The 21,658-nt window shown below is 38.3% G+C and overlaps 2 protein-coding genes and 1 long non-coding RNA gene across 3 annotated transcripts in view; 1 reads left to right on the top strand and 2 right to left on the bottom strand.

Moving 5' to 3' along the window:
* Positions 1-493: 493 nt before the first annotated feature.
* faua (FAU ubiquitin like and ribosomal protein S30 fusion a) lies at positions 494-3,497 on the top strand. The gene is made up of 5 exons (XM_037751063.1): positions 494-623; positions 1,073-1,154; positions 1,274-1,418; positions 3,005-3,060; positions 3,265-3,497. Exons 2-5 carry the CDS (start codon positions 1,080-1,082, stop codon positions 3,388-3,390), a joined length of 402 nt encoding a protein of 133 aa, XP_037606991.1. The 5' UTR covers positions 494-623; positions 1,073-1,079; the 3' UTR covers positions 3,391-3,497.
* Positions 3,498-3,933: 436 nt separating this feature from the next.
* On the bottom strand, positions 3,934-8,216 carry fkbp3 (FKBP prolyl isomerase 3). Its single transcript, XM_037751062.1, has 7 exons — positions 8,056-8,216; positions 7,571-7,672; positions 7,329-7,427; positions 6,727-6,862; positions 5,874-5,941; positions 4,552-4,649; positions 3,934-4,293 (listed from the first exon to the last, which is right to left on the bottom strand). The coding sequence occupies exons 1-7, from the start codon at positions 8,158-8,160 to the stop codon at positions 4,239-4,241; spliced, it is 663 nt and encodes a 220-aa protein (XP_037606990.1). The 5' UTR covers positions 8,161-8,216; the 3' UTR covers positions 3,934-4,238.
* Positions 8,217-15,034: 6,818 nt separating this feature from the next.
* Positions 15,035-21,658, bottom strand: part of LOC119477209 — a 50,546-nt gene continuing 43,922 nt past the window's right edge. The window contains exons 3-4 of the long non-coding RNA XR_005204197.1: positions 17,323-17,447; positions 15,035-15,085 (exon numbers count right to left, since the gene is read on the bottom strand). This is a non-coding gene — a long non-coding RNA (uncharacterized LOC119477209). The remainder of the gene's footprint in view (positions 15,086-17,322; positions 17,448-21,658) is intronic.

Genomic DNA, 21,658 nt, shown 5'->3' with positions numbered 1-21,658 from the left:
ATTGTCTTCTGTGGACTACAACTCTTATTTACAGATCTGCTGTGGTACCAATCGGACAAAATTCTGTAAACAAACGGGGAAAGTTACAAATGTCATGCGGCCCACAAATCCACAGGAAGTGATTTGCAAATGTGAAATAGATGCACAAATATGTAGATATCACTTTACATGTAAATCTTAAAATACATATTTACAGAGTAAGTTATGCGTATTTGCAAATCGTCCTGTATTGTTGTGGATGTGACTTAACACAACACAAATACAAAAACACATGTTTGTGGATAGTGAAATATTTGCAGATCATGGTACACATTTGTGGATTGTCTTCTGTGGGTTACAACTAATAAAGTCCAATAAAAACTTCCATAGCCTTTGAGCAGAAGAGTTAATGATTGTCTAACATCTCAGAGGTTTATGTAGCTTTGTGTTTTAATGCAAAATACGGTGTTTTTGCCAAATAAAACAAAGTAAAAAACAATAATTGATCCTCCAAAACCTGCACCATCATCTGAATCACGATGGGCGTGGCTACTTAGTCTGGTTTGGCATGACGTATTTCCGCACATGCGCAGTGTTAAACAGCCCTTTCTGTGTCTAGCGTTGAACGACTAGCATCAAACGAGGTGAGGCCTGTGAGATTTAAGTGGAAAAACCGTAATTATGTGAAACCCTGATGTGTTTTTGTACTCAGATACAGCACCCATATCATCCCTTATCTCAAGTTATACTTTATTTGAACAGTTAAGACACATTTCACGTGTTTTTAAGCGACTTTTATGAAACGCGTGTCCCATGCGGCTAGTTAAAGCTAGCATAGCATTAGCGAGCTACAGAGAGACAAGTGTGTTCCAGCTCCTCTAGCAGGCTGCTTTGACTTACTTTAAAGTCAGCTTCAGTCAATCTTTCTGTTTTTGTGACAGTGTATACTTTGTTAGTGTTATTTAACAACCTCAGAAACCGGCACAGCGTGGTAAATGTTTGCTGTCACATATAACTCCAACGCCACATGATGATTTCCGCAGTAGTAACATTGATGACTACAGTCACTGAGCTGTTTTGTGTTTTCTTCCAGCATAAAGATGCAGCTCTTCTTGCGTGCCCAGAACACTCACACCCTTGAGGTGACCGGACAGGAGACTGTTGGCCAGATCAAGGTAAAACACCAGACTTTTTCTTATCTTGGAAGCAGTAATATCTTATGTGCAGTGCTAGATTCAGTCATATATGAATCGTTGATGAAATGAAACGCTTATTCTTTGGGTGTATCTCTCAGGCTCATGTCCAGGGTCTGGAGGGTCTTCTTGTAGAGGATCAGGTCCTGTTGCTCGCTGGCTGCCCACTGGAGAATGATGCCTCCCTGGCATCCTGTGGTGTCTCAGAGCTCTGCACCCTGGAGGTAGCTGGCAGACTCCTGGGAGGTCAGTACACACACCTCACATCTCTGTATGTGTTGTAAATGGAAAATGGACTTGCATTTATGTAGCGCTTTTCTAGTCTCCAGACCACTCGAAGCGCTTTACACTACATGTCAGCATTCACACACTGATGGCAGAGGCTGCTAAGGTGCCAACTTTGCTCATCAGGATCTAATGTAAATACTCATTCACACACCGATGGCTATGCCTTCGGGAGCAATTTTGGGTTACGTGTCTTGCTCAAGTACACATCGACATATGACCCGGAGCAGCCGGGGATCAAACCACGACCTTCCAATTGGTGGGGATAGAATACAAAAGCCAGTGTTGCCTGTTGATGACATACATTTAATTTTGAATGAGCGTGTGAAAAATGTAGTTTTATTTGGGGTATGCTGCTGGCTGTATATCATGTCATGATAACCAAACCAGCACCACGGTGGCTCAAGCCATTTTATCGAAGATCATCATAGATGAATACACAAATGGCTTAACCCATGTGTGCCCAAAGACTATGGCTGTATACGAAACAGCATACTAGACTAGAAGTACGTGCTGATTTGGTCAAAATGTAGCATGTAGTATGTGAACAAAAGCTAAATCTACCATATGCCAATAATACCCACATTTCGTACTGATTCGGAAACAATCTACAGTATGGATCGAACCAGTCTACCGCCCCTACTGTATCCCAAAATGCAAAGCACTGGAACGGTCACTTTCGGTCATTTTTGTAATGTAAAGTAGCGTAGGTTTGCTATTGTCCATGCTGTTTACTTCTGCTTTCCAAATCCGGAAGCCCGGCGGAGCGTACTACAAAATAAATCGATTTACGTTCCATACTAAATACTACGGACTAACGCAGTATACAGTACGTACTGCCTTTTGTGAGTAGTATTTAGTAGGCAGTTTTGGATACAGCCTGTATTTAGTTTGATGAGGAATAATACCACTGGTCAAAAGTCTTGAAATCTGGTACGGACCCACTTTGGGCAAGTATCTAACGCTACAGCTTTGAAATTTTTAGATCACATGAAAAATCACACTTTTATTAGTCAAAGTTTAAATTTGAGAAATGCCAACATTGTGTTAAATGTTTTCCATATGAAATTCATTTTTACATTGCATGTGTACGCATATCTTTGATATTAAACTCATGAATTCATAGATACCAAATACTTGATTGTGCTCCTTGTAGTTTCTGAGATACAGCCATTTTTCTTATCATATTAGATCTAGTATTTGGGCACATGGGACTATTTTTTCCAAAAATATAATGCAGTTAATTGCAAAAAAACGTAATGTGCCCAAACACTAGATATAATATAAGAAAAACACACATTTCAGCCAAACGGTTTGACCAGTGTTGAAAATGTCTTCATATCTGTGTTTAGGCAAAACCAGAGAACACTTTCACCCCAAAAAATTCAGTTGCGGGCACAAATGGGTTAATGTTTTCATTAGACAATGGCCCCCATGTTAGTGATTTGAACACTGGGTATATTATTGTGTCTGATCAGTTGCAGGAGCTTTATTTCATCTGGGAAATATCTCAATTAATACTTACGTTTTCTTTTTCTCCTCCTCAGGTAAGGTTCACGGCTCTCTGGCCCGTGCCGGAAAAGTGAGGGGACAGACACCCAAGGTAAGGTTTATGCTTTTTTCCCCCAATTTCTTGTGTTCCAGTTTGATATAAACAAACATCATTTTACATTTACACCCTTCCCCACCTCAAGAACGCATGTATAGCATTTAGAATATAATTGGCTTGTTTATTTTCAGTTTTGGATGAGCTATACATTATGATCTTAGAGTAATAACAGATGCCTCTTTTTGTCACGTTGTCCAGGTCGACAAGCAGGAGAAGAAGAAAAAGAAGACTGGCCGTGCTAAGCGTCGCATCCAGTACAACAGGCGCTTTGTGAACGTGGTGCCCACCTTCGGAAAGAAGAAGGGACCCAACGCCAACTCCTAAGTGCTCCAATGCCCAAAAGGAGAAACATGATCCCCACCCATTGGATTTTGTCTGGTTAAATGTTTTCCTGTTTTACAGAATAAAAATTTGGCTTGGACAAAATGGAACAGTTTGTGTGGTATATCCTTGCTATTTCAATGTTTTTTTGACAAAACTCTTAATCGTAAATCCATTACTTAAAATAATTACTTTTAATTACAATTTATGCAATGTTAGAGGCTCGTATTTATGTTGATTCTTGTTTGTTTCATAGTTTTGATAATCAAATGGTATTGATTTTAAGAGTAACAATGCATCATTGAGCAGATGACAAGTCTAAATTTTGTGTAGTTATTTGCCGTCATATCTAATCGGTGTTATCTACAAGTAAACTTAGTTGTGCTAGTAACACTGACCAGAATACAAACAGTAAATCTGATGCCAGTGCACATAAATACCAGAACAGGAAATTATTTTAATACAAGATATCTACTCTACTTCTTGAAACTGCACCATTGAAAATGAAAACCATAAAGTGAATAATTATCATTCAGTACAATTCAGTCTCTGAAACAGGTTTATTTATCATTTACATTGTACATGCAAAAGAACAAAAGAAAATGCAGAGAGTAAGGTTTCAGGGTGTCTCATATGTACATTATTGACAAGCCATCACATTTTGGCCAAAACTTAAAACGCTGAAATAACTGGTCATAGTTTCTTGTAAATGTAGTGATGAAGGAGACAGTAGGAACAGAACGGTGTAATCAAAAAGTGATTTTAACTTCAATCTTTACAGCAAGGCCGTTGAATATTTTTTTTCCCCCTCCACCCTTAAGATGCAGTGCATGCTGGCCAGCAGTTGCCTATTAATCCACAGCCACCAGCTCAACCTCGAAGATCAGCTTTGCATTGGGAGGAATTCTGGTAGAGTAGAGTTAAGGAATAGACAACAGTGGATGCAGCTCAAATTACAGCTGCAATACAGGAAAAACAAAGTGTGCTGGCACTCCCAAAGGAGACTCGCCCTAAAAATAGTTACAGATGCCAAAACAATACCTGAATACCTGATCAACTGTGTGGACAAGAAAACTGGAAAAACCCTATGACTAAAATGAAATGAGTATCACGTTACATTATAAATATATATACATTTACATGACCAGCCCAAGAAAAGGATACTTTGAGTCGGGGAGACCCTTCCTGCCGTAGGCCCACTCTGGTTCAATCTCCACTCGAGCCGTTTCACCCTTGCTCATTGTCAAAATGGCTTCATCCCACTGTGGAAATAAAGGATTATTGATGATGACGTGGAGAAGAAGTGTTTATGGCAAGCCGTTTAACATTTAATAACTAGACTGGATATTCATTAGATATCTGCAATGTCATTTTGCCTACTTAAATCTCTAATTCAAGATATCTAATTATATTTTCACTAGGCAAAACTCTAATTTTAGATATCTGTAATTACATTTTGACTAGTAAGATTCAAACTACTTTTGTCATTCATGTGTATGGGGTTTCTCGTTACAGATATCTACAGTTTAATTCTGACTAGTCATAATTCTAATTCAAGATATTTACTTTGTCCTTTTTTAGATATCTTCAATTAAATAGTCAGAATGATGTTTTAAATATCTTGACCTGGAATTCCGACTCGTGAAAATGATGTAGATATCTCAAACTGGAGTTAGGAATAGTCATAATTTAATTGTAGATATCTATTATCAAGATATAGATATCTTACAATGAATTTCATTCTGCCTAGTCAAAATGTAATTACAGATATCTAGAATTAGAGTTTTGACTAGGCGAAATAACATTGCAGATATCTGTAATTATGTCAGAAGCTACGGCAAGTGGGAGGCGGAAGCTATTCAAACATACTATGGCACTGCACTGCTGCCGTATGGTTTTATAAAGTGATTCTGGAGACAATAAATCTACAAAACGCTGTAAATTTCTACCACAACTCTCTAGTGGACAAAACTCTCACAGCCTGCTGCACATAGAGACCAATGTTATGTGTCCAGCTCCGAGGACGGTTTGTTTTGATTCGTTTTTTTCACTTATGAGTTATTAATCCGGGAAGTTTGAATCTGTGAATATCTTTCTAACTTTACTGAACTAGCAAAAGCTTCTGCTAACACTGTTTAAATGCTCTGTTGGGTCAATATCCAATGAGAAGCCTTGCACGAGCAACGTCACGCACAACAATTCGGACTAGTCATAATGACGTTTGAGATATCTGTAACTGTTATTTTGGATAGTCAAAACTGAATTACAGATATCTCTACCTGTCGTTTTGACGTTATAGATATCTTGAATACAAATTTGGACTAGTCACAATGTAATTAAGACTAGTCAAAATGTATTTGTAGATATCTCTAATGTTAATTCCGGAGAGTCAGGCTTTGCTATTTAATGTTAAAACGCCTTGCCATTAAGTGTCATATTCAGGAACTGACAGAAATTCGGCTGCAAAAAACACAAGAATCACTCACCCCTCTGATGACCCTGCCCAGGCCAACTTTGAAGCTCAGTGGTTTACTTTGCTTCTTCTTTCTTGCCGCTGCAGAGAGAGAGAGAGAGAGAGAACAGTTTAGGTTTAAACTTGAAAACAATGAATATCAATGAAATCAATATCCTATGGGGATTCTATATATAACCATGAAGGACATGTGCTATCCCAGGGTGTGAAATACTGCTGCACAAGGCACCCTTTAGCGGTGGTATGAGTAAAACGATGTAAAACCATCATGTGGCGGTGGCTTGTGTGTATATATGCGGATGTATGAGACTGCTAAAAACCGGACGGCTTCCCTCGGCTGCTGATTGACAGTTCATCTCAAGCTGTTAGTTTGGGAAGCGCTTATTTATGTAGCAGAGTTTTCTATGAGCGGAGCACACATTTTAAACGTCAATATCGCAGTCAATCTTGTTCATTTAATTGTGGGTAGCCCAAACCATGATCACGAGTCATTTTCAATTAATTGTACCGTGCGTTACTTTTCATTTTCACTTTACAATTAGCTGCTCGTTCGTGTCCCGCGTTCACAACGTTCAGCGTCACTTTCACTGTAAAAACGCAATAATTTTAAGACCAACCATGTTGCATTTTTCTAAAGCTAAGTAAGTGGTTTTGTTGCCTTAACGTAAGCAAGTGTTTTTGTTTAATTAACAACATTAAGCGCGTGTTTACTGCAGCCAAAAAGTGACGCCACGGGGTCTCACAAAACGGTTGTATGTGATGAGAACGTGTTGCATAATTTCAACAGCTTAAATTGGGTGATTAATAAAGAAAAAATTTGACAAATTGTTGGGTGGAGTATCACTTTAGGTGCAGGTCTGTCTTACTTGTGGGTATGTTGGTGTCGAAGACGGTTCCATCCTCCAAGCTGCCCGTGTACCAGCAGCTCACGTTCTCGCCTTTCTTTGGAAAGTTGGTCTTGTCGCCTTTCTTCAGCACCGACTTGGTGTACTTGGGCGGACCCTAGGAAAGGAAAAGCAAAGCAGGAGCGGTTAATAGTAGTTTGAATGAATGAATGACTTTATTTTGAAACATAAATAAAAACAGATATAAAATAATAAACAAAGAGTAATAGTGTCCGAAAAGGAGTAGGTAGAAGTCAAACTTATATCTCCCTACCGCTTTCTCACTTCTCCTCTAATAACTCATACATCATAAATGTTAAATTTGATTTAATATATAAACTATCCCAGATTAATTTACATCCCAAATTAAATATATGAACAGCATCCCAAGTTTATTTACAACCAACATATCCACCCAGAGTTAAAAAGTAGATATAAACCAACCCTTATCACAACTCTTCCTCAACCACATACCTCCCAAAAAATATATTTTTTGTATAGCTTTTTTAAAGTGATTTATGTTTGTATATGAGCAAAGCAAAAAAAAAAAAAAATCCCCTAAATCCCCCGCCTTTCTCAGTCACCTCGTCCACCACCTCTGTCGGCTCTTTGGGCTTTTCTTCAATTTTCACAGCTTTAACCTGCTCGGTCACTTCCTCAATTGGTTCTGTGCCTTTAAACCTCTGCAAAATGACAAAAGAAAAACATGAAAACACACACACGATCATGATCTGAATGAGTTTGCAAAGCCAAACCCCCCAAACCCCACACAGAGACGCACTATGTCACCATGTGCAGCATCACAGCCTCATCTATCATCACTTACTTTGCTCTCAAAGAGCTGGTTGTAGGCAATAATCAGCTGTTCTTTCTTTGCTGTTTTCGCCACATTCTTGATGTTTCCCAGCAGCTTGTGCTCATTGAGGAACTGAAATGCAATAACAAAGAAAGTGATCAGATTCACATCATGTTGCAGCGCTGCTGCAGCTCTGACTCATTACTGGCACGTTTCCTGCACTAAAACACGTGCAGCATTGAATGCGGAAGTTTCTGCTGCTGGTGAGATTATATAATGAGCTGCAGCTTATCACTGAACAGTGCAGCATTGCTTTGATTAAACACGACTGTGTGTTGTTGTAGATTTCGCCTCGCTAGATGCTAAAACACGACAAGCTCCCTGGTGTTGCTATGCTCGCTGTTAGCTAACCACGCAGCATGCTGCAGCAACAAAGTGCTGCTTACAGCATATTCACATGTTATCCTGCAGATATGCAACACGAGATCACAAAGGCACTAAAGTGGTGAACGTACCGAGTGTGCTGCATTGTCCTGAATGAACTTTATAAGGTCTTTTTTGGGCAAATCGTCACTTTTGAGCTGCTCATCGCTCCACTCCCGTGTTGGTTCATCCGCCATTTTGAGAGGCGAACTGATTAGATTTGACCCTCGCGGCGCTTCTTAACACTTTCAATACAATATTGGAGGGAGTTTTTATATCTGAGTGTCTGTCACCTAGTGGAAACACATAAATACACACATACACTGTGCAGTTAACTGCAATATTCACACATTAAAAAATAAATAAATTAATGTCAGAGATGACAAAACTTTGCAATTGTTTTAGTCATGTCATAATTTGTCTTTTCTATGTAATAGTAGCTAAAGTAAAAATAAAAAAATATTCATGTTTGCAAGAAAGCAAAGCTTTTGACTTAAAGGGACTATTTGTAACTTTCAGAAATGCTTCTTAACAGCGACACCTGTGGCCGTGAAATCAATGAAAGTCAGCGTCGGGCTCGCGCTTGCTCGCTCTAAATATACCTGAATGAGCATCGCTCAAAGCAGTGAGGCGACACAAGTCTGCTAAAAGCACAATATCACTCTATATTTCAGCTGCTTGGCAGTAATGTTAGCTGACCAGACGGAGGTCTCTCCATGAACATGATTTAGATCTGGTCCTAGTGTTGGCTTTTCCTGTCTCAGTACAGGCTGAGGCAGCGGGGCTCTGCAGCGTGTCTCTCTGCTCTCTCCGCCCGCAGCCGGAGAGAGCAGAGGAGACACCGGCACCCGTTCGGTAACGAGAGGGTAACATAACTCTCTGAAGAGCTCCGTCACTTCACAGGACACAGGAAAGCTCTGTTGGTCTGGAGGAACTGCAGAATTTATTTCTGCACAAACGTCCCCTGTGCATTCACTAGATATTCTCAGAGCTAAACTCTTCTGCAGTGTGGAGTGAGCGCGCGTTCACGTCTAGAGGTGGAGCGAGACAGCGAGGACGCGCGCGCATTCTGAGTGAAGGAGAGCAGGCAGAGGAGACGAGGCTCCAGCCACACGCAAGCGCGCATATGCGAACGCGCACGTGTGACGACCCGCTACATTTATGCGCGTACAAAGTTACAAATAGTCCCTTTAAAGTGTGTTCCATTTCCATCTTTTTCATTTGACCATATTCATTTTATGACTTATTATACAATGACTTCTTATAGAAATTTAATGCCATACTATACTATATATGACTTTTTAATGACTTGTTATGGCATACTATACTATGACATTTTTTTGACATACTATACTATGACTTTTTATGATATACTATGCTATTATTTTTTACGACATACAATACTGTGCCTTTTTCAAGCGTCGATATTCCATACTATGACTTTATGCGACAAGACTACTTTTTTTTATCACCTTTTTGACATACTATGCTATGATTTCTTTATGACTTTTCCCCGACATACTATACTATGACTTTTTGTGACTTTTTTTCAACATACTATACTATACATTTTTATCTGACTTTTTTCAACTTATGACTATTTTGTACTTTTTATACATTTTTTGGATGGACTATACTATGCCTTTATGACTTTATTTGACATACTATACTTTGTCTTTTTTTGACAAACTATACAATAACTTGTTTTAGATTTTTCAACATACTATACTATGACTTTTTGTCTGACATTTTGCAACTTACTATACTATGACTTCTTTATGACTATTTAGAACATACTATAGTATATTTTTTTCAATTTTTTCAAGACATACTATAGTATGACTTTTTTATGTCTTTTTTTGACATACTATACTATGACTTTTCTTTTTACTCTTTTTTCAACATACTACACTGACTTTTTTTCGACATTAAATACTACAACTTTTTTTTAGACATACTATAGTGTGACATTTTTTCAACGTAGTATACTATGACCTTTTTTGACATAATATACTATGACTTTTTTTCCACATAATACACTACGATTATTTCAAAATCTTATTTCGACTAACTATAGCATGACTTTTTTTCTACATACTATACTATGATTTATTTATGACTTTTTTGACATACTATACTGTGACTTTTTTTTCGACATGCTATACTATGATTTTTTTTAAAGTCTCTTTTCAGCAAGCTGTACTATGACTTTTTATTTTCGACACATTATGCTATGACTTTTTTTCGACATACTGTGCTATGACTTTTTTAAAATCTTTTTTCGACATACTATAGTGTGACATGTTTTTGAATGTAGATATGACTTTTTTTGACATTTTACAGCATGACTTTTTTTCAACATACTATACTATGACTTTTTTTTTACTTTTTTTCCGTTCCTATACGATGACTTTTTCAGACATTTGGACATTTCCCTTGCCTATTCTGGAAGAGGATGTCGACGTGATGGAGAATTGCAAGTACCTGGGTGCCCACATCGACAACAGACTGAACTGGAAGACCAATACTGAGGCTGTATATACGAAGGGGATGTTGCTTCACTGTCACAAGGACCGATACAGTAAATCTTTCATGCCTCTACAACACCTCACCTCAGTCTAACAGAGAACTCTCAGCTCTGTCTCAACCATACTCCCTTCTTTTTTGCTCCAGCAATAATCGTGCACATGTCGAATTTGCACATCGGTTTACTACCTCATTCAATTTTTATTTCACAACAAAAACTGTAACTTGCACACTTTGCTAATGTATATAGTATGATATTGTTATTCTATGTCTATATTTCATATTTTCTAAGTTAGTGGTATTAGTCTGCTATATTTATAATGTATTTTAATTCATTCTTTATATTGTGTTTCCTAAACATATTTATCTCTACTGTTGATATGTATATTATTGTGTATTTACTGTTCCTGTACAATGCCTGAATAACCTGCTGCTACAAAACAAGAAATTCCCAATTTGTGATCAATAAAGTACATCCATCTATCTATCTATCTATCTATCTATCTATCTATCTATCTATCTATCTATCTATCTATCTATACTGTGACTTTTTTGGACATACCATACTATGACATTTTTATGACTTTTTGGAAATACTATACCATTACTTTTTTTTCTATATGCTAGACTAGGACTTTTTTATGACCTTTTCAAAATACTATACTATGACTTTTTTGTAAACATACTATACTACGACCTTTTTCCGACATAGTATACTATGACTTTTTTTTCCGACAGTATTCTGACTTTTTTTTACTCTTTGTTCAACGTGCTATACTATGACTTTTTTATTCTTTTTTTGACATGCTATACTATGAAATCTGAAGACAATCAAGGCATTCTGGAGCGAAATGTGCTGCCCAGTGTCAGAAAGCTTGGTCTCAGTTGCAGGTCATGGGTCCTCAAACAGGATAATGACCCAAAACACAGCTAAAAACACCCAAGAATGGCTAAGAACAAAACATTGGACTGTTCTGAAGTGGCCTTCTATGAGCCCTGATCTAAATCCTATTGAACATCTGTGGAAGGAGCTGAAACATGCATTCGGAGAAGGTACCCTTCAAACCTGAGACCGCTGGAGCAGTTTGCTCACGAGGAGTGGGCCAAAATACCTGTGGACAGATGCAGAAGTCTCATTGAGAGTTACAGAAATCACTCGATTGCAGTGATTGCCTCGAAAGGTTGTCCAACTAAATATTAAGTTAAGGGTACCATCATTTTTGTCCAGGCCAGTTTCATTAGTTTGTTTTTTAAAATGATTCTGTTGAAACACAATTCAAAAACAATATCTGATTTTCATTAGTTAATTTTCAGTGAATTTTTATTTATTATTACTTTTGTCAGTTTCAAGTTATTTCAGTGACCATTGTGGGTTTTTCTTTCTTTAACGGAAGGGTACCAACAATTTTGCCTACGTGTGTACTATACTATGACTTTTTGTTGACATATTATATTATGACTTTTTTTCGACGTGCTATACTATGACTTTTTTGACATATACTATGACTTTTCTTTAAAATACTTTACAGTAATTTTTTTTCAACATACTATTCTATGACTTTTTTGTTCGACATACTATAAAGACTTTTTTTTTACTCTTTCATCGACATACTATACTATTATTTTTTTGACATACTATACTATGACGTTTTTTCAACATTATATACTATGACTTTTTCTGACACACTATAATATGACTTTTTTTTACTCTTTTTTCAACATAGTAAATTATGACTTTTTTCAACAAAATATATTATAACTTTTGTTTTTCGACATACTATACAGACTTATATTTACTCTTTTCAACATACTATGACCTTTTTTTACTCTTTTTTCAACATACTATAGTATGAGTTGTTTTTCAATATACTATACTATGACCTTTTTTTACATGCTATAATATGATTTCTTTATGACATACTATACTATGAATTTTTTTTTATGTTTTTTCAACATACTATACTACAACTTATTTTCAACATACTATACTATGACTTTTTTTGCACTTTTTTTGATATGCTATACTATGACTTTTTTTGCACTTTTTTTAACATACTATACTATGACTTTTTTTTACTCTTTTTTCAACATACTATAATATGACTTTTCAATGTTTTTTTCGAACTGACTTTCTTTTCGACATGCTATAGTATGACTTTTTTTACTCTTTTTTTAACATACTATACTATGACTTTTTTTTCAACATACTATACTATAACTTTTCAATATTTTTTTCAACATACTATATTATGACTTTTTTTTGCACTTTTTTTGACATGCTATGACTTTTTTTTACTCTTTTTTCAACATATTATACTATGACTTTTTTTTTCGACATACTATACTTTAACTTATTTTCAACATACTATACTATGACCTTTTTATTACTCTTTTTTCAACATACCTATGACTTTTTTATGACATGAGTTACCTGAAGGCAGATTATCATAGCAAGAGCCTTATGCATCAGTTTCATCTGTTAGTTTGCAGCCTCTTGCTGCCTTTCTCAGAGTTATTGTTTTAGTCTCATCTTTGTTGCATCACCCAGCCTTTCAGATTGCACCCCGCTGTTCGACTGGAAATCTTGCCTCTATTCATCAATAACCTTGAAAAGGAGTGAGATGATGATATGCCACCACTATACCTACACCTAGCACAGGGTCACACAGTATTTACCCTTGTTGGTTACGAGGCAACAGTAATCTCCCAGGTCTCATTTCATCTCTTGCCTGTGCCTGTGAAAGAAAGATAGTCACAACAGCACAAACTGTTGAGGTGAGTTGGATACAGGAGAATTGAAATAATTTTACAACCCTTTACTTTATAAAATAGGAAAAAAAGGCCTCCACTGCCTTTTGATATTGAGATATGATGTTTTTTTTCTTTATGGTGACATCTTGCACATACGTCATATTTATCTTGTGTATAGAACAACCATGAGTGAACTTATTTCAAATCTCTGTCTCTTTGCTCTCTGTCTCTTTCTTTGATTCTTATGCTGCCAGCTTTATGTTTGCTTTTGCATTTTGGAGTGATGAGCGTGTCGGTCTGTGTTTACGAGTGTCTGGGTGAAACTTGCGCCACAGGAAGTTTCAGGAGAAAACAAAAGGCGACTGTGGATCACGTCTGGTGCGTCGTGTTGTGATGAAGTATTTCTTAGGAATGAAAAGCTGAGGAGATTAAATGAGCTCACATATCAAGCCAGGGAGGAATCTAATTTGAGTCAGCTCCTGAGAGCTCTTCACATCTACAGGTTACACAAACAAGTGCTACACATTCTCAAAGATGTGCCTCTCAGCACAGAGATTGCAAACAACGTAATCCTCACGTAATCTTGGCAAAACTATGTCCTTCATGCACTCAATTCAAGCACATGCACTCAGTCAAATGTTTGTGAGCAGCCTTTATTTTTGCATTTTGTGACTAACTTTCAGGCAATGTATACATTATAAGTATAATACCGTAAGGACATTTTTTTTTATTTTGATCACTATAGTAAACTGCATTACACTGTAAAATCTGACAAGTTGATCTTACTTTAAAAAAATCGAGGAAACCGATTGCCTCGAAAAAGGTGAGTAAATATGACTATAAGTCTTAAAGGTGCTCTATACGATATCCAGAGCATGAATAAAGCAGCAAACCACTATTTGCTACGCATAGATATAGTGGAGTAATGTCTACCTGAACAGAGAATGAAATCGCTTCTCCCCCCTCCATGCTTTGTTGACATAGCCGGGCTGGCCACGCATGCTTTTAGTGCATGTTCATGCATATGAGCGTGCCCCACTGGCTAGCTCACTGCCGCAGCTCTGCATTGCTCTCATACAGCGGTTACAGCTGATAACGTGGAGTGTGTGTGGAGACTGGAACATTGTCAGAAAGGAAGAACTTGCACAACTTCCTGCACTTAACAAAAGATTGAGAAGAAATGCTAACCCTTTTTTCAACCTGGGCAAGGATCTCTGCAAACAATTCCCCTTTTTAGAAGATCTCAAGGAAACGGGGGGTGTAGCGGTCCAAGGACTCAAAGAAATCTTGCTCAAGATCTTTACTTGCCACTCTTGTGAATCATACAAAAACCTTCAATGACAATACAGAACATAAACATAACATTTTGTACTAACTTAACACAATATTTTGGTAGACAAACTGTGCATGTGACGGGCAGTTTCGCATCATGCAAAGCTTTTGGGTTTTTATGTTTATGCAATTTGTATACCTATTTTATTTACTTACAAATATCTTTTTCTTTATTCCCCTCAGCAAGCAACATCCTGACTTTGTTAATATACTTGATTGCTTACCTGTTGTTTTCTGAAAAGAGCTGGCCAGCGATTCAACATCTGTTTCACAGAAGGCTGCTCTTCCACAACTTTTGCATGGCCATTTTCAAAGGGGTCCCTTGACCTCTGACCTCAAGATATGTAAATGAAAATGGGTTCTATGGGTACCCACGAGTCTCCCCTTTACAGACATGCCCACTTTATGATAATCACATGCAGTTTTAGGCAAGTCATAGTCAAATCAGCACACTGACAGCTGTTTGCATCTTGATTGAGAAGGTCTGGCTCATCATCAGCTGATTCACATGCGCTGCATTTGGGGTGACCAAAGTTGTCACGTGCAAGTTGCAACTCAAATTTTGTACATCAAATTAGCATTTTAACTTAAAAAATGAAGTCCAACATTGGGCGTGCGTTTGTGCATTCTGTGCTTGCCATGTCTCTTTAATTTTGTAACACTGCATCAAATTAGTCAGGTGAACTTAGTTTTATACCTCTTTCAGGCAAAACAAGTACATTACTCACATTATATGAGTTGAATCAACAGGATAGTTAGAAATAAATAAAGTATACTAATGTAACTTAAGTAAGCTAGGTATTACCTTTTAAGGCATTTTTAAAAGCAGATATTTTGACACATCATAGCACAAAAACAGTGCAGCAGCAAAAATGCAAACAACAGCAACAGTGCTGACAGAGCTAAGTGTGGCATCATGTGAAAAAAATCTATTTCTATCTACTTCTATCTTTTCTGGACATCATATGTACATTATGTTTTTCAGATAAGTATGTAGGAATGTATTTAAGTAGTTTGATTTTAAGATTTGTAACATGAAAATCCCCATATTAGATTATGATTCTATAAAATAATCTTGCAGTTAAATAAATCACTGCAGAAGTTCACTCTGACTGCAGTTACAACTTTTGCCCTCAAGGGGGCAGTATGTACACATTGTTGATATGGGTGAAGAAGCAGGTTCTGTTCCACATTGACAAAAGATTGATATTTTCAATATGTGATGTTTACAATACGGCTTGACAGGAGGGAAAATGGCCATGATTCACCCTGTTGAAGAGCACAACAATAATAAATACCATAAACAGTGTAAATGAATAACAGGTGCATGGTGATGGGGAAAAAAAAGGTTTGTAATGCTGCTATGCATCAGAGCCAACAATTCACTGTCTGAGTGGATGGTGGTACTTTAGTGTTTATGGTTGAAACGCGTAGTGTGCATCTGTTTTTATGTGTGTGCAAAAATAAAAAAATAAAAGTATGAGTCATTCTATATGTGTAACTATGAATTTGCCAGTTTCCTTTGAGAAATTCTGCAAAAGATAACTTAATTTGACCTTGTAACTGCCCCCACATTACGTGACTTTTGTGTCTCTGAACAACAGATCTACTGTAGATGTACTACAGCTAGGTCTGGCATGAATTAAATCAATATGCTTTTGTAGTGTTTGTATAGGAGAACAAATATTGTGCATGGCCATCATCATGTCACTCTTTGATTCAAAAATGCTTTTCAAATCTATTCATTTACAGGCCTTGAGTTTCCTTATAAACATTCCCTTTAATCTATTTGCAACCAACACCCTCAGGGTAAACTTGATTAATTTTACAAGTTTAAAGGAAAGAGAGCAACAGGGAGAGATAGGAAAAGAGATGGTGGGTCATTCGTATTATCAACGATGTAATTACTTACAAAACTGTGCTCAGGGAACAAGCCAGAGAAATCACATTTCTCCTTCAATGCCAGTCAGGAGTAGACGGGGGGGCCTTGAAGATATCATCTACCCATACATTAGCCAAGCAGCCAGGGTACAGCTCCTGTCCTGAAGCATTTTTCCACATTTCCACTCCCCCCCTCCCCTTCTCCAACCCACACCAGTGGAATTAAAGGCTTTCATAATAGAAATCATCCCTCGGTGGCCTTGGTCCACTGTGGATAATGTGTTTTCTGCTTAGAGCCTAATAAGCTCCCCCTAAGCCATATGGCAAGCAGAGTTCACCTGCCTGTACACTATGCTGTGAGAACACATCTTTAGCTTCATATGGAATATGATTCATATGCTGCTGCAGCTCATGTGATGTATGCAAAACACCTCCAGGGTGATCTGTCAGAGTAGCTCATAGGTCAGCAGTTCCACCAACATCTGGCTGCTGCGAGAAAGTTGAAACTGTTACCGTTGTTCTATAAAAACATCAACCTATAACCGTGTCTCTCGGGAGGGCAGCAAAGGTTGAATTAAAGTGCGGTATGGCAGGTGGGCTGGTCAATAGGGAGCGCGGAATTTCACACAATCATGCTTCTGGTATCATCATGCAGCGAGGAGCCCTCCATCCAACAAGCTGCACCAGGCTTTGGAACATTTCCAATCCAGAGCTTAGCCTGCAGATCTGTAGTCTCAGTACTAGCCCACGCCTGCCCTGTCAGATCTAATCTCTTGGCTGCATGCCGTGAAATGGGGCTTTTTAGGAGTTTAACTGAGATCAGCCCAACCCCGATCAGAGGCATGCTAAGGAAAAGGGAAATCACTCACCTGAAAAATCTCAAAATCAGAAGAACTGGGTGGCATAAGGGGTTGGTATCAGTCACCAGAGGCTTTGCTGTACACCACTACGTGCTCTCTCCCTTCTGTCTCTGGGATGCATCATCTGTTAACTGCTAATTAGAAACCAAAGAGAAAAGACGGATTTGAAGTTTCAATTGGAACTGGTCCCAGTATGATATCTCACAGGGCTTAAAGGGACAGACTTCTGAGCCACATGCTCCCAAAACTCTTGTCTCCTCGCATTACTCTCACACTGTCTGTTTACATTTAGACAATAAGACCCAGGGCTGCATCCTCAGTGCAAATTATACATTTAAAAGACTGCATTATAAATTCATAGCTCTAAAAGATGTCCACAGCTAATCATTTACTTGTTCATATACCTTAAAAAGTACTGTTAAATAATACAGTTGGTTATAATTGTGGCAGTGAAAGATTATTTCTAGGGCTGTCAATCGATTAGAATATTTAATCGCAATTAATCGCATGATTGTCCATAGTTAATCATGATTAATCGCAAATGAATCACATTTTTTATCTGTTCAAAATGTACCTTAAAAGGGAGATTTGTCAAGTATTTAATACTTCACAACCAATTAACAACACAAAACAATGACAAATATTGTCCAGAAACCCTCACAGGTACTGCATTCAGCATAAAAATATGCTCAGATCATAACATGGCAAACTCAAGCAGGCAACAGGCAACGACAGCTGTCAGTGTATCAGTGTGCTGATTTGACTATGACTTGCCCAAAACCGCATGTGATCATCATAAAGTGGGCATGTCTGTAAAGGGGAGACTCGTGGGTACCCATAGAACCCATTTTCATTCACATATCTTGAGGTCAGAGGCCAAGGGATTATGGTAAGTTTTGTAGCGTGATTTATAACAAGGTTGATACCAATGGATTCCTTACGTTTTCTAGCCCACTACAACGCACTCCGCAACGCGTTATTATCGTGTTAACTTTGACAGCCCTAGTTATTTATCATTTTTTTTCTCCTGCTATTATTTCACTTAGTCGGTCTCCAGACTTTATATACAGCCTGAATTCAAAAACTGTCATTCAAAATGATCCACTATAGAGCAATTAGATTGCAGGCCAACTGAAAGAAAAGTAATGATGCCTGAATGATGGTTTTTATCCGTGCTAGTAGTGGGCTCTAGGGGTGGCAATGTCTGTCTATCGGTCTGTCGGTCAGTTGGGCCAGCACTTTGGTCCTGACAGGAATATCTCAGCAACTATTGGATGGATTGAAATGCAATTTTTACAGACATTCATGGTTCCTAGATGATGAATCCTAATGAATTTGGTGATAGCCTTGTACTGCCATGAGGTTGACATTTGTGGTGTTAAGTGAAAACTCTCAACAACTAATGGATGGATTGCTGTCCCCCTCAGGACGGATTGATGAATTGTAATAACCTTAATGATCCTCTGACTATTCCAAACACATTCTCATCCCAACTCGTCACATACTGATGCTTTGTCAGACCCGTCTGCGTTACTCTTTCGATAGCAGTAAACACATGCTTAATGTTGTGGATTAAACAAAAACACTTGTTTAGGAATAGGCAACAAACCCACTTAGTGGTTTAGGAAAAAACAACATGGTTGGGTTTAAGATTACTACATTTGTACATATACATACTGTATGTGACTTGATGTTGTGAACACGGGACACGAACAAACCGCTGATTGTAACGTGAAAGTGAAACTTAACGCACAGGACATGAACACCAGTCTCCTGTGTGAAAGCCCTGTGTTTGTTGGACCAATCCACTACCACCAATCCTGCCAACCAACCTAACAAAACTCAAGGGTGTCTTGAGCGTTGGTGCTGCTATTCCTCAATCATCAGGTCGAAATGCCAGTTTATCCAAAACGTTTGTTTATGACCAAATAACCACAAAACTACATTCCCATCAGCCTCAGCTGTACTTTGTGTTTAGTGCTAATTAGCGAATATTAACATGCTAACATGATGATGGAGGACATGGTAAACATTATACCTGATAAACAGCAGCATGTTAGCATTGTTATTGTAAGGATGTTTGCATGGTGATGTTAGCATGCGACCCCAATAGACAATGGCCCAAGTGTCCCGGTAAGCCATTGGAATGAGCATGCAGAATAGCAGAAGCCTGGATCTGACTCAGGGTAAATGGATCAATTCCACCCAGTGGGCAACCCCGGGGTCTGAAAAGTGAAGCCAATGCAGAAGTGCCTTCAACTTGCATTCTTTCTAACAGCCAGCAGGGGGCGACTCCTCTGGTTGCAAAAAGAAGTCTGATTGTATAGAAGTCTATGAGAAAATGAGCCTACTTCTCACTTGATTTATTACCTCAGTAAACATTGTAAACATGAGTTTATGGTCTCAATTGCTAGTTTCAAGTCTTCTTCAATACAGCATGATGTTCATTTAGTAAATTATGGTCCCATTTAGAGTCAAATAGACCATAAAGCAGGGTATGCTTTAGGGTGTGGCTACCTTGTGATTGACAGGTCTGGATGTTGTCAATGTGTTTTCGTCTTAGAACTTTAACCCTTTAACAGTGTGTTTTCAGCTCATGAAAGTTAATTAGAACCTTTTTGGTCGCTTAAAAATATCTTTTTCAGCATTCGGTTGTACTTAGCTCCATCCTCTCGTGTCACTTCTGGTTGCAAAAGACCAACATGGCGACAGCCATTTACCAAGATGGCGATGGCCAAAATGCCGAACTCGAGGCTTCAAAATGCCAGTCCACAAACCAATGGGTGACATCATGGTGACTATAGGTCTACTTCTTATACAGTCTATGATTCCCCCTGAATTTCTCCTGCTTTAACAAGTCAAGATGTCTGCTGTGAAAATGGTGTATGTACTGCTCTTTGTACGCCCACTATCCCTACAAAACACAACTGGCCAAACAAATTATAAGCAGCCTACGTATACATAATTTCTAGGGGACTGGATTGCGCAGGCATATACATGAAACACTTGTGTGTCAACTTTAACATGCACAGCTCATGCTACAACAAAAATGAAGGTACTCTGTACACATCCCATTTACACAGGGTCACTTATTCATAAATATATTAAACACACAACTGCCTGTAAACCCCTGCAGAGATGATGTCTCACCCTCCATTCAATGACGGTCCCTGGCCTGAGATCAAGGCTCCATCTCACCAAGACACACACAACATCCAGTCTCCCTACCCCTACCTCAAGGATCCGTCACCAAACAGAGCTTTGATTTGTGTTTACCAACCTTGGGATGAAGTACGCACGTGTGTGTGCACCAGCGCTACATGCTGTAAGCTCGCGCAATTCTCGACGGGATACCTCAGGATGGAGATGGTTGATGCATGGTGTGATAGACAGTGAAGGGAATGCTGATTGCAGAGAGGTTTTGAGTCAGAGGCAGAACTAACTGACACTGAAAGGCATATGTCAAGACGGCATGGTTTGGATTATGAGCTTTCTTCTCGGCTTAATTTGATTTGAATGTCACACAGCATGACGGAAAGCTAGTATTTTTAATTTCATGAAACAGAACGAGGAGCAGTTGGACACATTTATTACTTTGGATCATAACACTGTTTTTAATACTTTTGATTTGTTCATTTGAAAATATGCCGATTCTCTGAGCTTTATTTCTTTAAACTGCACAGTTTTGGTGGCTGAATATATTTCACGGTGATACAGACGGACTTAAACGTATTGGCAATACCCAGTTTCATCTAGCGGAGTGTGTACAAAAGGGATTCACAGCCTGTATCAGCCTCCATTAAATCCATGCCAGGATACCCAGCGCGGCCTGGCAATAACCTCCTGTTGCACTCGTAAAACAGTCAAACCTTCAGATAACGTTCAAGCAAAAAATATTTTTTCTCCATTACAAAAAAAAAAGGATGGTATACCTTGCCTTATCAGGATGTACACAGAAAAAAGAAAAAACACAGAGCAATTTTGCTCTACTTACAATAAGCAGAATGTGTTTTCAAACTTGGGATGTAGCAACTTTTTTTCCCCCATTTGTTCAAAGATTGGATTGCATTTTAGAGCAATCCCTTTCTTTTACAAGAACACAAACACGCACCGTGCGTGAGAGGGTTTTGTGTAATTGAAAATGGGTTTGCGTTCAGTAGATGGAATTCCATCTTCCTCCCTTCAGTTCCATCACCGGGATGGAGCAGGTTTCACCGTGGCTGCCATGTAAAATACATCATGACTGTGGAGAGAAGACTTATTGATAACAGAGCATGTTTCTTTATATATAAATATGAAACACCTCCTGCAGGTTATTTCTAAGGCAGGATCTCTCCTCTTAGGG

The sequence above is a fragment of the Sebastes umbrosus genome, chromosome 18 (assembly GCF_015220745.1).
Source record: "Sebastes umbrosus isolate fSebUmb1 chromosome 18, fSebUmb1.pri, whole genome shotgun sequence".
NCBI classification, from domain to species: Eukaryota; Metazoa; Chordata; class Actinopteri; order Perciformes; family Sebastidae; genus Sebastes; species Sebastes umbrosus.
Note: the sequence above shows the minus strand (reverse complement) of the source record. Positions and strands in the feature narration are given on the sequence as shown.